General features: G+C 59.3%; 2 protein-coding genes across 6 annotated transcripts in view; one reads left to right on the top strand and one right to left on the bottom strand.

Annotated features, from left to right (window-relative positions):
• The window catches only part of LOC117652775 (dual specificity protein phosphatase 10), a gene marked incomplete at its 5' end in the record, with an annotated part of 38,262 nt that extends 26,264 nt beyond the window's left edge, over positions 1-11,998 (top strand). The window contains 2 exons of the mRNA XM_034397869.1: positions 4,892-5,227; positions 9,527-11,998. Of these exons, the coding sequence (XP_034253760.1) occupies positions 4,892-5,227; positions 9,527-10,104 (914 nt within the window). The remainder of the gene's footprint in view (positions 1-4,891; positions 5,228-9,526) is intronic.
• Positions 11,999-12,719: 721 nt separating this feature from the next.
• LOC117652307 (syndecan) overlaps positions 12,720-17,760 on the bottom strand; it is a 69,880-nt gene continuing 64,839 nt past the window's right edge. For all 5 annotated transcript variants that reach the window (XM_034397115.1, XM_034397116.1, XM_034397117.1 and 2 more), the window contains 4 exons: positions 15,119-15,305; positions 14,947-15,029; positions 14,434-14,704; positions 12,720-14,290 (listed from right to left, as the gene is read on the bottom strand). In XM_034397115.1, coding sequence (XP_034253006.1) covers positions 14,121-14,290; positions 14,434-14,704; positions 14,947-15,029; positions 15,119-15,305 — 711 coding nt within the window. In that variant the 3' untranslated portion in view covers positions 12,720-14,120. The remainder of the gene's footprint in view (positions 14,291-14,433; positions 14,705-14,946; positions 15,030-15,118; positions 15,306-17,760) is intronic.

Here is a 17,760-nt window from a genome sequence, read left to right as displayed (position 1 = left end):
CGCCGCGCCGCGCCTTGCTGCGCCCTTCTCGTCCTAGCAGTGTGGATACCAACCTTCTACTGTGGAGCCCGGCCGGAGAATGAGGAAGGGAGCACCCTGCCTTGTGCTGCAGTTCGTGCCCGTGCCGTCCTGGAACGGTAGGTTATAGCCCTTGAGGACTCCGTGGACGGGCCTCCTGGACGGGCCCTCCAAGCTTTTCAGAACGAAGGGACGAACCGCTCCGAATCCTCAGAATGAACCTGCAGGTCCTGGACAGGCTCAGGACGCCGATTGTAAACACTCCGCCCGGTACTCCTGTACTCCTCGTGAGTCATCGCGCGTCCGCCGCAGGACACGACGCGGCACACTGCGATCCGAGTTTCTCCACGTCCTGGCCGTCGCCCTGTCTCTCTCGCACTCGCGGCGCGTCCCGTGCGTCCCGTGCAGGCGCGAGAGAGACAGGGCGAGGAGACGCGGCGCGGAATGAGTCCGCCGGACACTCTGCCTCTTGACTTGCTTGGCCGCTAACTCGATGTCCTGCTTCCGCGTCGCCGCGTCGTCGTCGCGTCGTCGTCGGGCCCAACCCGAGGGAACTGGATCGCAATCCGATTGGAAGGGCTGCGACCTGTCCTGGCGGGGCGGGGCGGGGCGGGGCGGGGGGGGGCGGGCCCTGGAGGGCTGCTGCTGCTGCTTTCACATCGGCACGGCCGTCCAGGCCGTCCTCCTCCAGCACGCACGCCTATGCACGGCGGCGGCCTCACCTGTGGAGCCAGGTGCGTTCCAGTGGCGTGTGTGTGTGCGGCACTCACACACTGTGCCGTGGCTGAACCAGCCCTGGGCGTGGTCTCGAGAATTTCTTAGCTTGGCTCGGCCGCAACAGCCTCCAGGCAGAGTTCGCGTGAAGGGGTTCAAGTTTGTCACATGCTTGAGCAGCTCGGACGGTTGCTGCGGCGCGCCGCGCCCTGGGCTCTTCTCCAGCGTCGGTCCAGCGGGAAGGGAAAGGGAGGGGCTGCAGGGTGAATGGTCCTGGAGCGGACGCTGCAGCTGGCCGTGCTCACCTACCGACTGACACCGAGAGCCGTTTTCGTCGTTCTGTCTCTCCCCCACCTGTACGCAACGCCCCATGAGTGCGAGAGAGACAGCGCGATGAAAGCGACTCTCGGAATCAGTCTGCTGGAGGGAATATTTGGGTCGGACTGTACCTGTCGTGGAGCCGAGCAAGCCGAGCAAGCGGAGCGTGGAGTCTCTGTCTCTGTCTGGCACTCTGGCAAGGCCTGCAAGGCCGTCCGAGGCTGCCTGCTCGGTCTGTCTGTCTGTCTGAGTTGAGTGCGCTCGTGTCTGTTCGCCCGGGCTGCTGCGGCATGGCGTGGCGCGGCGGCCCGGGCCTTGTGGTGCAGGCACGCTACGCTGTGCTACGCCGCGCCACGCCGCCGTGCTGGAGACTGGAGACTCCAGCGGTGTGGCTGGCGAGCGGCTGGACTGGAGCCGAGCCTTCGCTGGGCCGAGCCATGAGTAAGCGGCCAGCTATTCTCTGCTGGACCCTCTCTCAGGCAGGCCATTCACGGCACGTCATGGGACCCAGCTGCCCATCAAAGGGAGGAAAAGCCGGAAAAACGCGACGCCGGTGCCGGGGATCGAACCCGGCTTCTTTCGAGCACGTCCTGGGTGGGGTGGGGTGCTGCTGGTTCCAGGAGGCCAGGAGGCCGTTTGCAGGCAACCTGGTGGCGACTTCTCCAGAATGCAAACCAAACGACTCCACGGGGGTGAAGGGCAATTTATGGGCCTCCAAGACGTTGGGAAAGAGGAGAAAACGTGGTGGGTGCATGGCGTGCATGGCGCTCGAGGGTGCAGGCAGCATGCAGGCAGGCCGGGCCCCTAGGCCGGGCCGCGCGGCCGCATGCCGAAGCCGTGACTTGCTGCCCAGCCCGCCGTGCCGCCCGGGCCGTGAGGCGCACAGCGCAGCGTGTGGCGCGGGGTGCGGGCCGGGGTGCATCGCGCAGTGCATCGCGCAGTGCATCGCACAGCCATGTGTGCCTGCCCCCTCCATCTCTCTCTCTCTCTCTCTCTCTCTCCTCTCTCTGGAGCCAACTCTGCGTGTTTTGGGCGAGAATACAACGTGCGCCGAGGCGTGTGTTTTGGTTTCGCAACCAGCCTTCGGCCCATGCGTCTCCCCTCTCTGTCGCACCGGCGAAAGGGCGCTGCTCTTCGCATAATGGCGACGGCACGGTTTTAATTCTGCGCATGGAGAGAGAGAGACAGAGGGAGGTGTCGCCCGTCATTGTTCTGCGCTATTCTCGTGAGCCGGCCTTTCGCTCCCGGCCGGCAGGTGCCTTTCTCGGAATGGGGTGGTTCCAGGAAGGGGAGCCCGCCAGCCCACTGGAAGGCCCAGCCCGGCCGACCAGAGTCGCTACAAACAGGACTCGAACCGAGCGCGTGACCCCACCGATGGATTGCTCTCCGAACGAGGAACCCATTGGTGGGGTCACGCGTTCGGTTCGAGGCCTGTTTCGCGACTCTGGAGCTCCAAACGCGCCTAGACTTTTGGCCGCCTCCGCCGTTGTGTCCACTGTGGGACGGCCTGCCTGCCGACGGACACCCGGGGGTGACTCACGGGCCAGGATCGCGGGGGCGCGGGCCTCGGCGCGGGCGGAGGGCGGACACGCGAGTGGAGTGGAGCTGGCCGTCGACAAGCGTCGCGGCATTCCTCGTAGTTTCGTTTTGTCGCTGTCTCTCTCGCTTTTGCGGGCCGTATAGGGGTTCGAGTGGGACAGCGACGAAACGACCCTCCGGATTCAGTCGGCTGCAGACTGCTGGCCGTCCGCGCCGTGGTCGCCGAGATCGGAGATGAGATGTCGTTATGGGGCACGCTCTCCCGGATCCAGCAATCCGGCAGGGGGTGTCGCCAGAGCGATAGCAGCGCTTCCTGTGGCGGGTGCCTGCAGTGCAGGGCCCGCTGCAGCCTGCAGCCCAGGGCCTGGTGCTGCTGCTGGCCAGGAAGTGCGTCCCCAAGCCCCCTCCAGGCAGCCTGCTGCAGCTGCGCGTGGCTGATGCTGTTGTTGATGGCGGCCGGGATCTTCTTCGGTGACGTAAATTCGCACATCCGCTGCGACGCCATCGCCCTGCCTGGGCGCTGCGCCCCACCGCCCCCGTAATCGGCTTGGCTGGCCATGTGTTGGCTCCTGCCTGCCCTGACGGATGTGTTGCAGCCACCCCCCCTCCGTTTTGCCCTCCAGGGATGATTCACTGTTGGAGAACGCAGGGGCGCTTGCCGCCTTGCCCTCACCTTCCAGGCCTTCCAGCAAAAAGGCAGCCCATCAGGGAAATGGATTTAAACGCTCATTACGTCGAGCCGAAGGGCCAAGGGCCGGCGTCGGGATTCGAACCCGAGTCCCGGGCGCATTCCGCCGTGGCGTGACGGAGACATCCTGCGGCCGACGGGGACGGAAGCTACACAAAGCTACACGAGCTACGTCAGCTACGTAGGCACGGACTTCGGCTTTCCAGCCTTTCCAGCTGCCTCGCTGAGTCATCCCTTTGTGACCTTCCCCTCCCCCTCCCCCTCACCTTGCCGGCCGGCAGGTGTCACGGATTTACGCGCCGACGGTCGCCACACTAGTTTATCTACCTCCCTCCCCTCCTAGATTACGCCTCGGATTCCTCGTCCGGGCGACAATGAGGCCTCTGTGCGCGCGCGCTTGTGTGTGTGTGTGTGTGAGAGAGAGAGATTCACATTCATGCGAGTCGGGACGCGGCTATCTCGCCTTGGAGAAATATGAATGACCGGCGATGTGTGGCTCCCCGTCTGGCGTGCTTTATTCGTGGCACTTTTATCAGCGTGGCGGGGCGTGGCGGGCGGGGCGGGGCGGGGCCGGTCAGAGGTTGCGGGGGCACAGTGGGACCAAGGTCAGGCCTATCACGAGCGCCTTGTGGGCTTCCTGCCGGGCCTAAGCGCGCCGCTTACTGCTTTCCGAGAATTTGCCGTCCCTTTCCGCTGATACTGTCAGTGTGTGAGTGTGTGCGCGGGTGGCCGGGTGCGAGCGAGCTGATTGTGCCTGTGTGGGCGTGCAGGCGCACTGGGCGCGCGTCCGTCTTTAGCAGCGTAGCAGCGCCGAACCGAATGGGCGCGGGGTCACTCACCCCGCCGTGCCGTGCCGTGCCGTGCCGTGCCGTAGAGCCCTGTCGCTGCTGCTTCAAAATAAAAGCCCCGACGCAGCTGCTTGCCATTTCGCGACTTCGGCGTGGTCTGGTTGGTCTGGTCATCGGCCTAGCGAGCAGCCCCGTTCCCATTGTAGTCGAAAGATGTCGGGGCGCACTGCTGGCCAGGCTGATTCCTAACAGTCGCTCCGTCTCTCTCGCACCCCCGCGGAACGGCCCACGAGTGCGAGGGAGACGGAGCGGACGAGCCTGCCGGCCCTGGCGGCCCCGGTCTCCAGGCCGGCGCCGGTGACTCAGTGACACGCGGTGGTGTCAATGTTCGGGGCGGCGTGGCGGCCACCGCCACCAGAGCCGCCAGAGCCACGCCCCCTCCAACGACACCGTCACCGCGGCACCGTCCTCTCCAACGGACGCCGGCGCCTTCGGGTCGCGGAGAATCGGTTTTTCCGTTACGCCGCGCTCGTCTCGTTACAAGAGGGCCACCTCCCCCTCCCCCTCCCCTCGGACCCTTCCGGCGCGGTCGCCACCTCGGCATGAATGAGCCGAGCCGCTTCCTCGCAGTGTGTGCACCGCACCTTTCGCCGGCCGCCGGGGCCACCGGAACTGCAAGCTCGGCTGCCGGAATCAGTGGCCGGAACAGACTATCACTCACACACACACACACACGCATCCGGCGCGTCTTCTGCGAGGTGATGCAACGCGTCATGGTGGAGTCGGTGTCGTGACGCCTTGCTGACGGCCTTCCCCTTTGTTGCAGGCGGCCACCGGGAGTTCCACCGGCGCCACCGGGAGCTGTGCGAAGACGCGCTGCTGACGGGGGCGGACGCGCGGCCCGAGAGCCCCCCGCTGGACATCGACTCGGCGCCGCCGTCGCGGCTGCTGCCCCACCTGTTCCTGGGCAACGCGCAGGACGCGTCGCTGCGGTCGCTGCGCCTGCTCGGCGTGGACTGGGTGCTGAGCGTCACGTCGGCGCCGCCCGGCGTCTCGGACGAGTCGTACCTCGCGGCCGGCGTGCGCCACCGCACCCTGCTCGCCCGGGACTGCTCGCAGCAGAGCCTGCGCGCCCACTTCCAGGACGCCTACACCTTCATCGGTGAGTAGTCTCACTTTCTCTCAGTCGTAAGCGGGCGCAAGCGGGCCGAGTTGGGGAGAAGTTAGGTCGCTCGGGGCTTGGACGTCCCGGCCCGTCGCGGCCGCTCGAAAGCCAAGCCCTGCGGCCCTTCGGCCTGCCGGGGAGGGCGGTGCCCGGCGGTGCCTCGACGTGGTGTTGAATTTCCCGCCGCAAATCCGCGCACTGCACTGTAGTGGCGTCGTGTTGACTTGCCGCTTGTCCAGCGGGGCGCTAATAGGTTTACGTCGCCGAGGCGCCGGGGACGCCGGGCACTGCGTGAGGCGGGCGGGGCGGCGGTGTCGGTTACGCCGTCTAATCCGGTTTAGGACGTCGTCCAGGAGGGTTCCCCGGTCCTGGGGCCGCCGCCGTGGAGGGCGAGGCGCGCGAGGCGCTCGGCTCCTGGCCTAGCCCGAGGAGTTGGCAAAGCACCTCAGTGCGCGGCGCTGAAGAGGAGACCCAGTGTCGTAACGGCTTGCGCAAAGTCTGCAGCCTCCAGGCCCTCCAGGCCCTCGAGGCTGGACGCCGTCGCTGTCTCTCTCGCACCCGGCCCTCGAGTGCGAAGTGCGAGAGAGACAGCGCGCTGCGGAATGAGTCTGCAGGCTGGAGCGCTGGAGGCTCAGACAGGGAAGCGGCGGCGTTGTGTGTCAAAGCGACTCTTTGCGTATGAGTCATCGCGGAGGGGTGGCGGCCGGCGGCGTCCTTGTTGACGCAACGCGGGGCAACGCGGGCAATGCCACCCCACTCGGCCGCCGCGCCGCGCCACGCCGTCGAACATCAACACAATGGACAGTATGAGTCATTACTGGCTCCCTGAAAGGATCATTCCCGCGACTGTGAATATGGGTGGACCGTTTCTCCAGATTGCAGTGGCGTGCCACCCTTGGCTGTCGGGCTGCCGCTGTGCCGCTGTCGTCGTACGGCCTCCGCGTCTCGGCCTCCCTCCGGAGGGAAAGATGACCCCCCGGCTTCCCTCCCTTGCGCGACAGCGCGGCAGCGTCGTTGACCCAGATTGGCTCATCCACATCGGTCGCTAGTCGGAAGAGGAAGCTGGCGGCGCCTTCTTGGCCTCCTGCGGGAAGGAAACCCCTTTTTTCCGGCCTCGTTTTTTGCGTCTCATTACGACTTCCCTTTCGGGCCCGAGGGCCTGTGGGAGGAGCTGGCTTGTGTAGTGACTGGGAACCCCAGTCCAGTAACATGGCATTGGACACCCTTCGGTTCGGCTTGACGCCGCTCTACTGCGGGACAGGAGACAGGCGACGGCGCCTAGGGTGATTCCCCGTCCCCGTGGCGATGACTCACAGCCAGAGCCTTGTCCCTGGCCCTGCCGGCCCTGCCCAGTTCCCATTGGTTCCCATCGCCTAGCCGCGGCGCGGAGTCATTCCGCGGTCTGTCTCTCTCGCTCCTCCACGGGGCGCCCCATGAGTGCGAGAGAGAGGGCCGCGGCCCGCCGGCGGCGTGTTGTACCTGTACAGGTGTCCGCGCACAGGCCACGCGGGCCTGCTCGCGGACTCGCGGGCCAGGTGTGCGACTGCGACGTGGCGGCGGGCGGCTCCAGTGATGACGTCATCGGCACCCTCTGGCTGGCGCAGGGTGGACGCGACGCGGACCTCGTTGAGGCTGAGATATTAAATTGCGTCTCTTGAAAGCGCCGCCGCCACCGCAGAGGGGACCCTCCATTCTTTAGCCTTGCCATTGAATCACTCACTCCTTCATTCATGCATTCATTCATCATTGATTCGTCCATTCGCGCGTCGCGGCCGTTGGATGTGACGCGGCCGGCGCGGCGGTCGGCGCGGGTTCACGTCCCCGCCGGCGTCGCCGTTGCGTGACGAATTCCGTGACGCGCGCCCTTGCCCCGCCCCGCCCCGCCCCGCCCCGCGTGACTCATGGAACGTACCCTTGACACGGTCGCGGGGGTGGAGGGAGGGGGCGTGGGCGTGCGGGCGATAGTGTGGGTGTAATTGGCCGGTAATGGGGCAATAGCTGTCGCCGCGGGTAATCCGCCGTCGCGTCCAGTCTCGATTCCCTGATTCGATTGCCGCGACACATCGTTACGAGACGGGACCAGCGGACCAGCAGCCCAGCGCGCTGCAGCGCCGCGCCGACGAGGGCCAGAGACTCCATTGGGCTGCGGGCTCCATTGGGGTGAATGGGCGGATGTGGGACATGCCGCTGGAGGGGTCCGTGTCGGGGAGTCGACGGGGAGGTGCAGGTCGTGGCCGTCAACGCGGCTCCGACGGGGAGGTGCAGACCGCGGCCGCCAGCGCGTCGCGTCAGCACACTGGTGCTGCATTGGACTTGGAATTATAACGGGCTGCCTCGCGGTTTGGCGTTTCGCCGGAATGCGCCGCTCTGTGTGGCGTGGCGGCGTGCCTGCACTGTGTTTGGTGTGCGCCGCCGCACCGCCGTGGCTGCGGTCGCCCCGCCAATGTCAGTTCGAATTGTGCGGTGCGATCCGCTCGCCCGGTGCACTGTAACGTACTAGTACACTGTGCGTGCCTCCCGGTGTGACTCACTCCCGTTATGCCGGGGTCGCCTCTAGGGTCGCCCTGCCCTGACCAAGGTCCTGCCAGTGTCCTGCCCGACCTGCACAGCCGGCCAGCCTAATTTATCGGCGTTCGCGACGAGAGGAGGCGAGACGAGACGGACGGCGTGCTTTGACAGCCGCCGCGACCCCCACGCCCTCCACGCCCTTTACGGATTTCTCACCCCATCGCGGGCAGCGCACTTGCTTTTTATTTTCGAGCCATCGCGCGCAGATGACGCGCGCGCGGGTGATTTGCTGCCGCCTGACTCCGCGCCGTGCTTTCGTCGCTCCATCCTTCGGCATCGGGTGGCAGGGCAGGCCGACGGCAGGCCGACGCGCAGGCCGACGCCAGGCCGTGCAGGGGTGAATTTATTTGGCCGTCTCGCCAATTTGGCCGTCATGGAAACACTTGCAGTGGGCGTGGCGGGGCGCCGCCACCCGATCACTACGCCAGTTTTATTATGAAGCGTCGAGGACGTCACGGCGTGCTGTCGGCACCGTACGGCGCGGGGGAGGCTGGCGATGGCAATCGTCGCCTGCAACGCCTTATCGCCCCATTCCAACTGACCCGCTTTTTCCCGCGCGAATTTAATTTTCTAGTGCGGCGAGGGAAGTTGAGGCCGCCGCCGCCGTCGCGCCTCGCGGCCTAGCGCTACCTCGTGGGCTGGCGTCCGAAAGCGCTAGTGGCTCTCGCCGCGGTGGCGAAGCTGGCGAAGCTGGGCCCAAGCGACGCGAGGCCCGTTGGCCCCGTTGGCCTGGTCCCTGGTCTAGCCTTGGTCTAGCTGCCCTGGACGCAGCCCTTCGGCCATTGTACGCGCCGGGCCGTGACGAGCCGCGCCGCCTGCACGCCCTTCCTGGATGCACCGGTCGCTTAGCTTCCCTCCCCCTCTCTCTCTCTCTCTCTCACACACTCGCCGCTCGGCCGAGGTGAACGAGTGCGAGGCGGCGCTGTCCTCTCGGACGCAGCCGCCTGCCGCGCTGCGTCGCGTCTAGCCGCTGCCGCCGCGACGTACCGCGTCGCAGCCGGGCGCTGCTGCGGCGGCGGCGGCGGCGTTGGAGTGGTGTGGGGAGAGGTGAGTCATCGTCTGTCGTATCGCATCTCGCCGCGCCGCGTCGGCCGCGTCCCCCCCTCCCCTCCCGCCGCCTACCTTGCCGCGCTGCGCTGCGCCGCGCTCCTGACGCTGCCCGCTTCGCTCGCTGCCTTCCCTTCGCCTGCCTTTGGCATGGCCGTGCTCTGGCCGTGCTTGTGCTCGAACGAGACGGCGGCCGCGGGTGTTTTTAAGACGTGAGATTGGCGCCGTAAGGGCCCGTAAGGGTCCGTAAGGGCACGTCGAAAAGCCCTTCCCTGGGCCCCGCTGGGCTGTCCAAGAGCGTCCAGGGCGCGCACCCCGTTCTTGGCCAGCGCGTGCCGCGTGGCGCCTGATGTCCGTGAGTCATGCTTGTTGCGTCTCCGTCTTGCGTCCCGGGCCGGCCCGGGCTGGGCGGGATGGCGTCTGTCTCGTCGCGGAAATCTTCTCACTCTCAACAAGTTGCGCGTGGCGCGCTGCCGTGTTGGTTGGGCTGCCTACCTCCCAGGCGCCCACGGCGATGGGGTGTTGGTTGGGCTGCCTACCTCCCCGGCGCTCGCGCCACTTGTGGTGCCGATCGGGCTGCTCCCTTCGGCCTCTGGGCGCTTGCGATTCTCGCTCGACCTCACTGTCGCTCTCTTTCTCTCTTCGTCCGCGTCTAACGTGCTCTCGTTCTCTATGTTGCAGAGGAGGCCCGCTCGTCCGGCGGCGTGGTGCTACTGCACTGCCAGGCCGGCGTGTCGCGGTCCGCGGCCGTGGCCATCGCCTACCTGATGCGGTCGCGGGGGCTGTCCATGGCGGAGGCCTACCAGCAAGTCAAGGCGGCCCGTCCAATCATCTCGCCGAATCTCAACTTCATGGGGCAGCTGCTGGAACTGGAGCAGAGCCTGGCGCGCAGCCCCACCTCGAGCAGCTCGAGCTCCGGGCCGCTGTCCCCGCTGTCGCCTCTGCCCTGCAGCCTGGACAGCTTGGACAGCAGCAGCCCCGGCTCCAGCCCCGCGGGCAGTCCGACGTACAGCCCGGTCGCCAGCCCGGACCCCAGCTGCCACCAAAGCCCCCTGCTCGGCCTCGCCCCAGTCTCGCGCCAGCCGCGCCCCCAGCGAGCCGTCGTCCTCCTCCCAGGGCGGGGACGCCCCCTCACTTGCCCCCGCCGCCCCCGCTGCGGCGTCGACATGACCCAAGCCTCCGAGCCGCGACCCTGCCGCCATGGCCGCCTGCGCCTCGTCGGGCACCTCGGCGTCGTGGGTCGCGGCGGCGGCGCCTGACTGTGATACTGGCCCGCGGACCCTGCTGCCCCGCACGCACCGCACCTCGGCGCGAACCCCCCTCAGCATCAACCTGCCCGTCAGCCTGCCCGGCCTGCCCGGCCTGCCCTCCGCGCTGCGGGTCTGCCGATACGGCCTCGGCTTCGGCATTGGCCTCGGCAGACTCCTTCGGCGCGGCCTCGTTGGCGTGCTCCGCGCGCTGGTCCTCACCTTGCCGGCCCTGGCGGTGCCAAGGCTGCTGTGCCGGGGCGGCCGGGGCGGCCGGGGCAGGGCTGCGGCTGTGGCGGGTCTCCTCCGCGGTGGGGACGAACTGGTATGAGGGCAGTGTGTTCACGGGACCTTATTCTTACTATTTATTGTAATTTGTAATTGTCTTAATTGTCCTCGCCTTCCCATCATCAGTTGGTGCCATTTTGTATCATTTGTTTGTCTTTGTAAAACTGATGGAGGTGTAAGTGAAACGTATTGTATTTTGAAGCTGAAATGACCTTTGTGTTTGTAGGAAGAAAATGGCATGTAATTGCAGTTGTAAATTTGATTTTGGAATCAAAAAAGGAGTACGATGCATGCAAAAATGTTACCAACATTATGAAAGTGGCAACTCTTGATGGCTGCCTGTATGTGTTGTTTTTTAGCGTTTTTTTTTTTTTTTTTTTTTTTGCCATTGCCATTGTGCCCGGTCTTCCATCGGAGTTCTGTCATGTGCCATTTGTTCCTATCACATTACGTATGCAATTTTAGTTTTCGTATTCACTATAGTTATGAATTTTCAACATCAATATGTGTCTGCTTGTTTCCAAATGGTGTCTTTCTTAACTATGTGAATTTATTGGGAGATTTAAATCTCCTGTAGAATCATGGGTTCTCATTGATTACGTATCTCTAAAGGAATGCGTGAATAGTTTGGTTTCATTTGGCACAATAAAAGAAACAGAAACACAAAGAAGCAAGAACCCGAACACTGTAGTCATTCATTATAAGACATGTCTCACTGGAAGGTCCTAGTTACGTGAGGAAAATGAATCTAGTCGTCAAAGTTGGGAATATGGCTGTGTATTGGTCAGGGTGGGCATCCCCTTGGTACATATCAATCCACCCTAACTTTGTCTTTCACACATTGTCCCTAGTTGTGGTTTCTCTCTGCCCCATTATCTCCTTTGTTGCAATATCAGTAGTGTAGATCAAAACTCACCTGTGAAATTGACATTGCACATTCCTGTTGAGGGAAATTAAAATTTTGAACTTACTGATGATGTACTTATAGATAGTATTTATTTGATTTGGTTGATAAATGTAGTGTAGGGCAAATTGTGTTCTAACATTTTAATCCTAGCGAAGTGTGACCTGTGTGTAACCCATCCTGACTGTATCCCTTGATGCAAGACATTTGCGATAGCCTGCCAGTCAGTAACTTTTCGCAACAGCAAAGTTGCCAACTCTTCTTACAATTTTGTTCCCTCTGTTTCTGGAGGGAAATCCAGTAGACTTCACAGCTGGAAAAATGGTTGCATTGTATTGCCTGCTACACAAAACTAAAAGTTTGAATATATGATTGTGGGAAAGTTCCACTAACTCTTCCCAGTGACATTCTTTGATGAACCGTTGTGTAGTCCCACTTTAGGACAAAACTTGAAAAGTCTGAATATTCTCTATATAAGTATTTTAACTGGGCATCGAGTTGTTTTACAAACCATTGCCCTTGTTCTGGCTGTATGTGCACGAGTGTTAATTTGGTTGGAATATCGTGCCTTCAGGATCAAAAGGGTTAAATTGTATAAAAGTGTGTACAGTAGATTGAAAGTGGGGCTTGTGATATGCCGAGTGTTAAGAACATAACACACCCTACTAATGTGTTAATCATGAAAAATATATCTATTTAGTATGAGATTTGAAATTTTCTTCAGTTATTCAGTCTCTCCCCCCCTCTCTGTGCGCTTGAACAATGAAACTGTGCAAAAGGAAACAAGGAGAAATATTACAAACCACAATGTTACTTTAAATAACCAATTTTATTACAAATATTTTTTCATGCTTAAAAAGAAAATTGACCATTTTCTGCTTGCATACTATAACATGACATATGCATTAACTAAATAAAAAATGAAATTTTCCAAAAAACTTACAAAATCAGACATGGTATATAATTTGTAAAAATCAAGTGCTGCTGTAAAAAGTCAATACTGAACATTCCTTTGGAAACCTTTAAGTAACAATCATTGATAAAATAATATGAACAATGTTGTGCTTTCATAAGAGAGCACAATGGCAGTACTGGAAAACGAGTACACAGCGTCCTCATGTTCTATAAATTTATGACAAATGATCCTTATAATGTGTTGACATCGGAAATTGCAGGTAGCACAATTAAGACAGATTAGATTGGTACTAGCTCTTAAATTAAGACATTCCATCACAGAATATTGCCCATGTGACATCATACACAGAAAAAGGAAGTCAAGCCTGGTCATTTTATAAGATAATGAATATGAAAATCACACCGAAGATAAAATGAATAATGTCCATGATGCATCTGCTTCAAGGGGAACAAATGATTTTGATTTGAAGGACATATTACTGTCTTATGTAAGCCGTGATGGAAAATGATTGAAATCATGTGCATCATACAGAAGAAATGTTATTGCCGAAAATTAGTTTTATACACAAGGGAGCTACCATATTGAGCAATAGTCATCAGCATTACATGACCTTTTGGTTTGTTGCATTCATCACAAGGTGGTGACAATACAAATGCGGAAGACCCACAACTAATAATTTGAAATTCATAAAAAAATTCTACTACGGAATCTGAGGAATCACCCATACACAATACACAAGTGATAAACACAAACAAGATAACTATTCAAGTAATTTTCTGTCACATTCAACACAAACCTTGCAAACATGACACTTTCAATTAAAATACTAGATAGAAAAAAAGGAACATTTTGCGCCGCAGCTAATATGACACTTGCCTTATTTAAAAATATACTGTAGCTCCTGATAAAACAATGAAAACATAAGAAGAAGGAGGATGAAATGAAGAGGAAATTACAATGAAGTTGCTCAACAGAATCACAAACAAAAAAAATTGCTGCAATTCGTTCTTTGACAGAGAAAAAGTACAGGGAAGCTTGCTAAAAAGCTGAAGAAAGACAGACTTCAATAAATAAGTTACACTAAAAAGTGTTCGAGCTGAACGGAGTGGGCTAGTAGAGAAGGAAATGGACGGTAGAAGTAAGCCGCAGTCCTAAATAAGCAAACTAAAACGATTCAGTATTGATTCAATTTTCACAACTGGTGTGAGTCTGTCCCAAACATTCAACCAATACAAATAAAGCATCTGAAATGTAAAAGTACATTTGTGCCAACGTTTCATTGATTATCTCATCCTAACAGTACATTACAGCAAATTCAAGCTATTGGTGCCACAATGTACACCATATACAATACTTCATATTGTCCAGAGCAATTTGTGCTGTATGGCGACCTTCAATCAAACAAAGTCATTAAAAATCTTTTTTTAAAATTTCCTTCTCTGCTATTTTTTTTTTCTTTTGACCGTTCTGCAAACAAGTATCTACACAATTTGAACCAATAAATACTAATTTGTCACAGGTTTTGGACAGTAGTAACAACAAGGAAACAGAATAAAAGCCAATCAGTTGAATAAAACCATATCTCTCACAACAAAAATTTTGACAAAATATAAAATAAATAAAAGATGCTCTCCAGTCGGCAGCTGCAAACAGACTCAAAAGCAAATGTGTGAACATAGAGATACAATTTTAATTCACGCAAAACATGAAGTGTTTTGCTAGAATATGTTTAGTGTAGACTCCGTGTTCTAGCATTAACTGAAGAGTCTTATGCTCATGTCAAAGCTTTTCTTGACATGTTGTCATTTTGGTTCTGGCCATGTAGTTCTAAGCCACCTTGCTGAACTACAAATTATTGTAAGACCAGAATGTTACAAGTTTGCTCTTCAATAAGTTAACAAGTACATGAACTTCACAATTTCAGGCAAAAAATTCACGATTTGTATTTTTTGAGTATGAGTTGACTGTTGGTGATCTCTTGGGTTCATCCAAAGCGTACGACCCTTCATCTTTTTTCCGCATTCGATAGACGATGAACATGACGACCAGAATGGCACAAAGGAGCCCAACGACTGCACCTCCAATCACAGCTGAAATCACGCAAGATGAAAAAAAATTTAGAGCGACACACTACATTTACAGAAATAAGTTATGGGATGGATAAAGTTAACGGGGAAACTTGTTTAGCAGCAAAACGCTAAAAAAGTTGCAAGCAAAACTTGGGGAAACTCACCAGCCAGAATGCCCGGCTGGGCAAAGAATGAGGCAGCCCTTTCTTCTGGTTTGTTGCTCATGATGTAAACTCCTTCATTTCCCATTCGCTCGTCTTCGCTGCCGGAGCCGAGGGTGTTGTCGTCAATGTCTGTGACGGGAGGCTGCGACTTGGGGCCGCTGCCTGAGCTGCCGCTGCCTGAGCTGCTGCCGCCGCCCAGCGTTATGTCCTGGTTCGAATTTGAATTGCTCAAATCCTTCTCAGGGAACACAGGTGATTGCTCATTATTCGCCTGGAATCAGATACAACAGCGGTCCGTCAAAGACATGTCTTGTCAACTTCTTCACACGATGCAAATAAATTAATCATCATGGCTCAGATGTATTCACATAGTGATGTGAATAAAATCATGCCGCCATAGGGAATGGAAGCCAAAAAAAAGAGAGGTACGCTTAAAGTTTCGACTGAAACTTCATAATAATAATTTCTTTTACATAGTAAATTTACATGAGAAACCTTGACACATATATTTACCTGAGTTCTCGTGACGACCGTTTCTTCCAACCGGTTTCTATCTGAAGTACTTGTAACGTCTGGACTCGGTTTCTGAGGGCCTTCTGAAATGAAACAATGAAAAATAATTTTAGCATTCAATGGATGGGATCCAAAACCTCAGGCGTCTGTTTTCTAAACGGATTAGACTTACTTCTGGCGTAATCCTCGTCGTCGTCGTCGTCCGAGGGGCCGCTCCCGGAGCCGCTGGCCTCTAGGTCCCCCTTGAACTCCCCCCGCGGGCCGTCGCCGTCGCCGTCACCCGACCCGTCAGCCGCGTCGTCCAAATACAGGTCGTCCTTGGACTTGGGGCTCTCCCATGGTTTACTAGTGCTCCGGACCTGCGCACACAAACAGACAGTTAGTACAAAACGTCGAGCACCAAGTTGCAAGTTCCGCGGGTTCAAAAGTGTGCGGCGAAAGGCAAGAGTCGCTCGCCAGTGCCCACCCCCCGCCCCCCGCCCCCGCCCGCCCCCGCCCCACCTGGCCAGCACCTTTGGCGTTCAATGACGCAGGGGTGGGGCTTGGCGGCTGGGCGCGGACTGCAGCTTACGGTGTACACACAGAGTCTATGGTGCACAGCAGGGCGTAGCGGCGCAGCGCAGCGACCCGCGCTGTGTCCACAGAGTGTTCTGCCAGGTAGGGTCAAGTGGGATGGGGATGGGGCGGGCGCTCTTGCAGTGGAGGGCCTGCCAGTCGCCAGACTAAGGCCCGCCGGCCCGCCGCAAACCTGACGCTGCAGTCAGGCCGCACCGGGACGCACGGCACCGATCGATAGGGTGAGGTGAGTCTATTTCACTAACCCGAATTATCACTTGCCCGAATTGGCCATGGGGGCCATGGAGGCCATGGGGTCACGGGAACGGTGGCGGTCTGCCATCAGAAAGTGGTCCGACAAGTCTCACAGTCTCACACAGCGTAACATGACTACTTCAGCAACCGAGCATGCGTTGCAGCGCACGGGGTGACGAGGTTGACGAAGGCGGACAAAGGACTGTGGAACTGCAGGGCTGCAGGCTTGGCGGGGTGCGGAGTCTGCAGTCGCCCAAGTCATCCCGAACCCGCAGGCTGATGCCGATGGCCGTTTTCGTCGCTCTGCCTCTCTCGCTCGCACCGGTAGGGGACGCGCCACGAGTGCGAGAGAGACAGCGACGAAAACGACTCTCGGTCTGCAGGGACTGCAGCGCGGCACGACAAAGCCTGCAATCACATCAAGCGGCGGGGCGAGGGGCGCGCGGGAGGACAGCCCTAGACCAGTGCAACGCCACGCCGCGGCGCTACGGGGTCGCTGGCTCCACGCCCCCTCGAGCCAGACTGGAACCAGGACCGGGGGGGAAAAGGGGGGGGGCAAGGGGGAGGGGCACGCGTGCACTGGCAGGCCGCAGCCTCACGACACAGTGCACTCGCATGCACCGAGATGCAGCCACGCCGTGCCGTGCCACGGCGGGCCCGGGCCAGCCAGGCAGGCAGGCAGGCAGGCAGGCAAGGCCCGCACCAAAACAAAGGAACCCCCCCGGAGGCTAGGTGGGCGGCGCACGGCGAGACGGTTAGGCGCTGGACAGCCCCGGACAACCCGAGGACGGCGCCACGGCACACGTCCCCGCTACACTGCGCAGCACTGCGCGATAGGCATACCTACTGCGCACTCTGGTGGCTGTCTGGCGGTGGCGCGTCGTCGGGGACCTGGTCGGGGACCTGGTCGGGAACCTGGCGGGGCTGGCGGGTCGGCGCTCTGCCGCGCGTCCTGGAGGCACCCTGGCGGTACACTGGCGCCACACTCACCGATGCTCCTGCCGCGCGGGACGCTGGGGTACTGCCCTGCCCCGCCCCTGGACCGCCGCAGCCCGCACGGCCCGCACAGCGCGCACAGCGCCGCCACGCAGCCCGGCGTGGGGGCGGAGCGGGGGGCGGCGCGGGGGCGGCGGGGGCACAATCAATACACCGTGTCCCGCCGGCCCCCGCGCCGCGCCGCCCCCCGCCCACGCGGCCGTCCCCGGAGTAGTGACTGAGGCAGTCAGTGGTCGTCCCGGCGTGCCGCCCCGCCCGGCCTTCGTCGCCATCATGACCACCCTAATTGACGACATAACGTCAGCCGGCCGCCGCCCCGCCCCGGCCCGCTGGCTGGCCGCTGCAACCACTTCATTTGCATCCCGCCACGCCCCCTCCCCCCTCCCGCTTCCGCCCCTGGCCCGGCTCGCCGTGCCTCGCCGTGCCTCGCCCTGGCGGCACTTTTCATTTTCTTCCATTTCCTCTCCCGAAACGGGTTGGCGCGGCACGCGCGGCACGTCGTCGTCGGCCGAGGTCGGCGGCCGCGCGCCGGGCATCTCGACGGCTTGCTGGCCGTCCTTGGCGCGCCACGCCCCCGCAGTCCGCGGCCACATTCACGTCTGCCGCCACTTTCCTCCGAGCCGCACATAAAGGATATCGCGCGCGGCCAGCACTCCGAGCAGGCGGCCGTCTCTCTCTCTCTCCCTCGCACCCACGGGGCGTCCCGTAGGGGTGCGAGGGAGACAGGGCGACCGAGCGCGCTGTTCGGAATCAGCCCGCAGCAGTGGAGGCACCCAGCGGAGCAGAGCGGGGCGAGCCCGGGAAAAATGTATCACACGCCAGAAAAAGAGGAAAAATGGCCCAAAGGAGGACGAGGACGCGACAACCAAAAAAAAAGGAAAAAGAAAGAAAAGAGGAAATAGATGATGGTGATGATATGGACGGGGAGGAAACCGGATGGGTCACATGGGAGGAGGAGGTGGTGGTGGTGGACTGCGGAGAGAAAGAAGCAGAAGAGGGGGGGGGGGC

Source organism: Thrips palmi, unplaced genomic scaffold, assembly GCF_012932325.1.
Source record: "Thrips palmi isolate BJ-2018 unplaced genomic scaffold, TpBJ-2018v1 HiC_scaffold_7, whole genome shotgun sequence".
NCBI classification, from domain to species: domain Eukaryota; kingdom Metazoa; phylum Arthropoda; class Insecta; order Thysanoptera; family Thripidae; genus Thrips; species Thrips palmi.
This window is presented reverse-complemented; position numbering and strand designations above follow the sequence as displayed.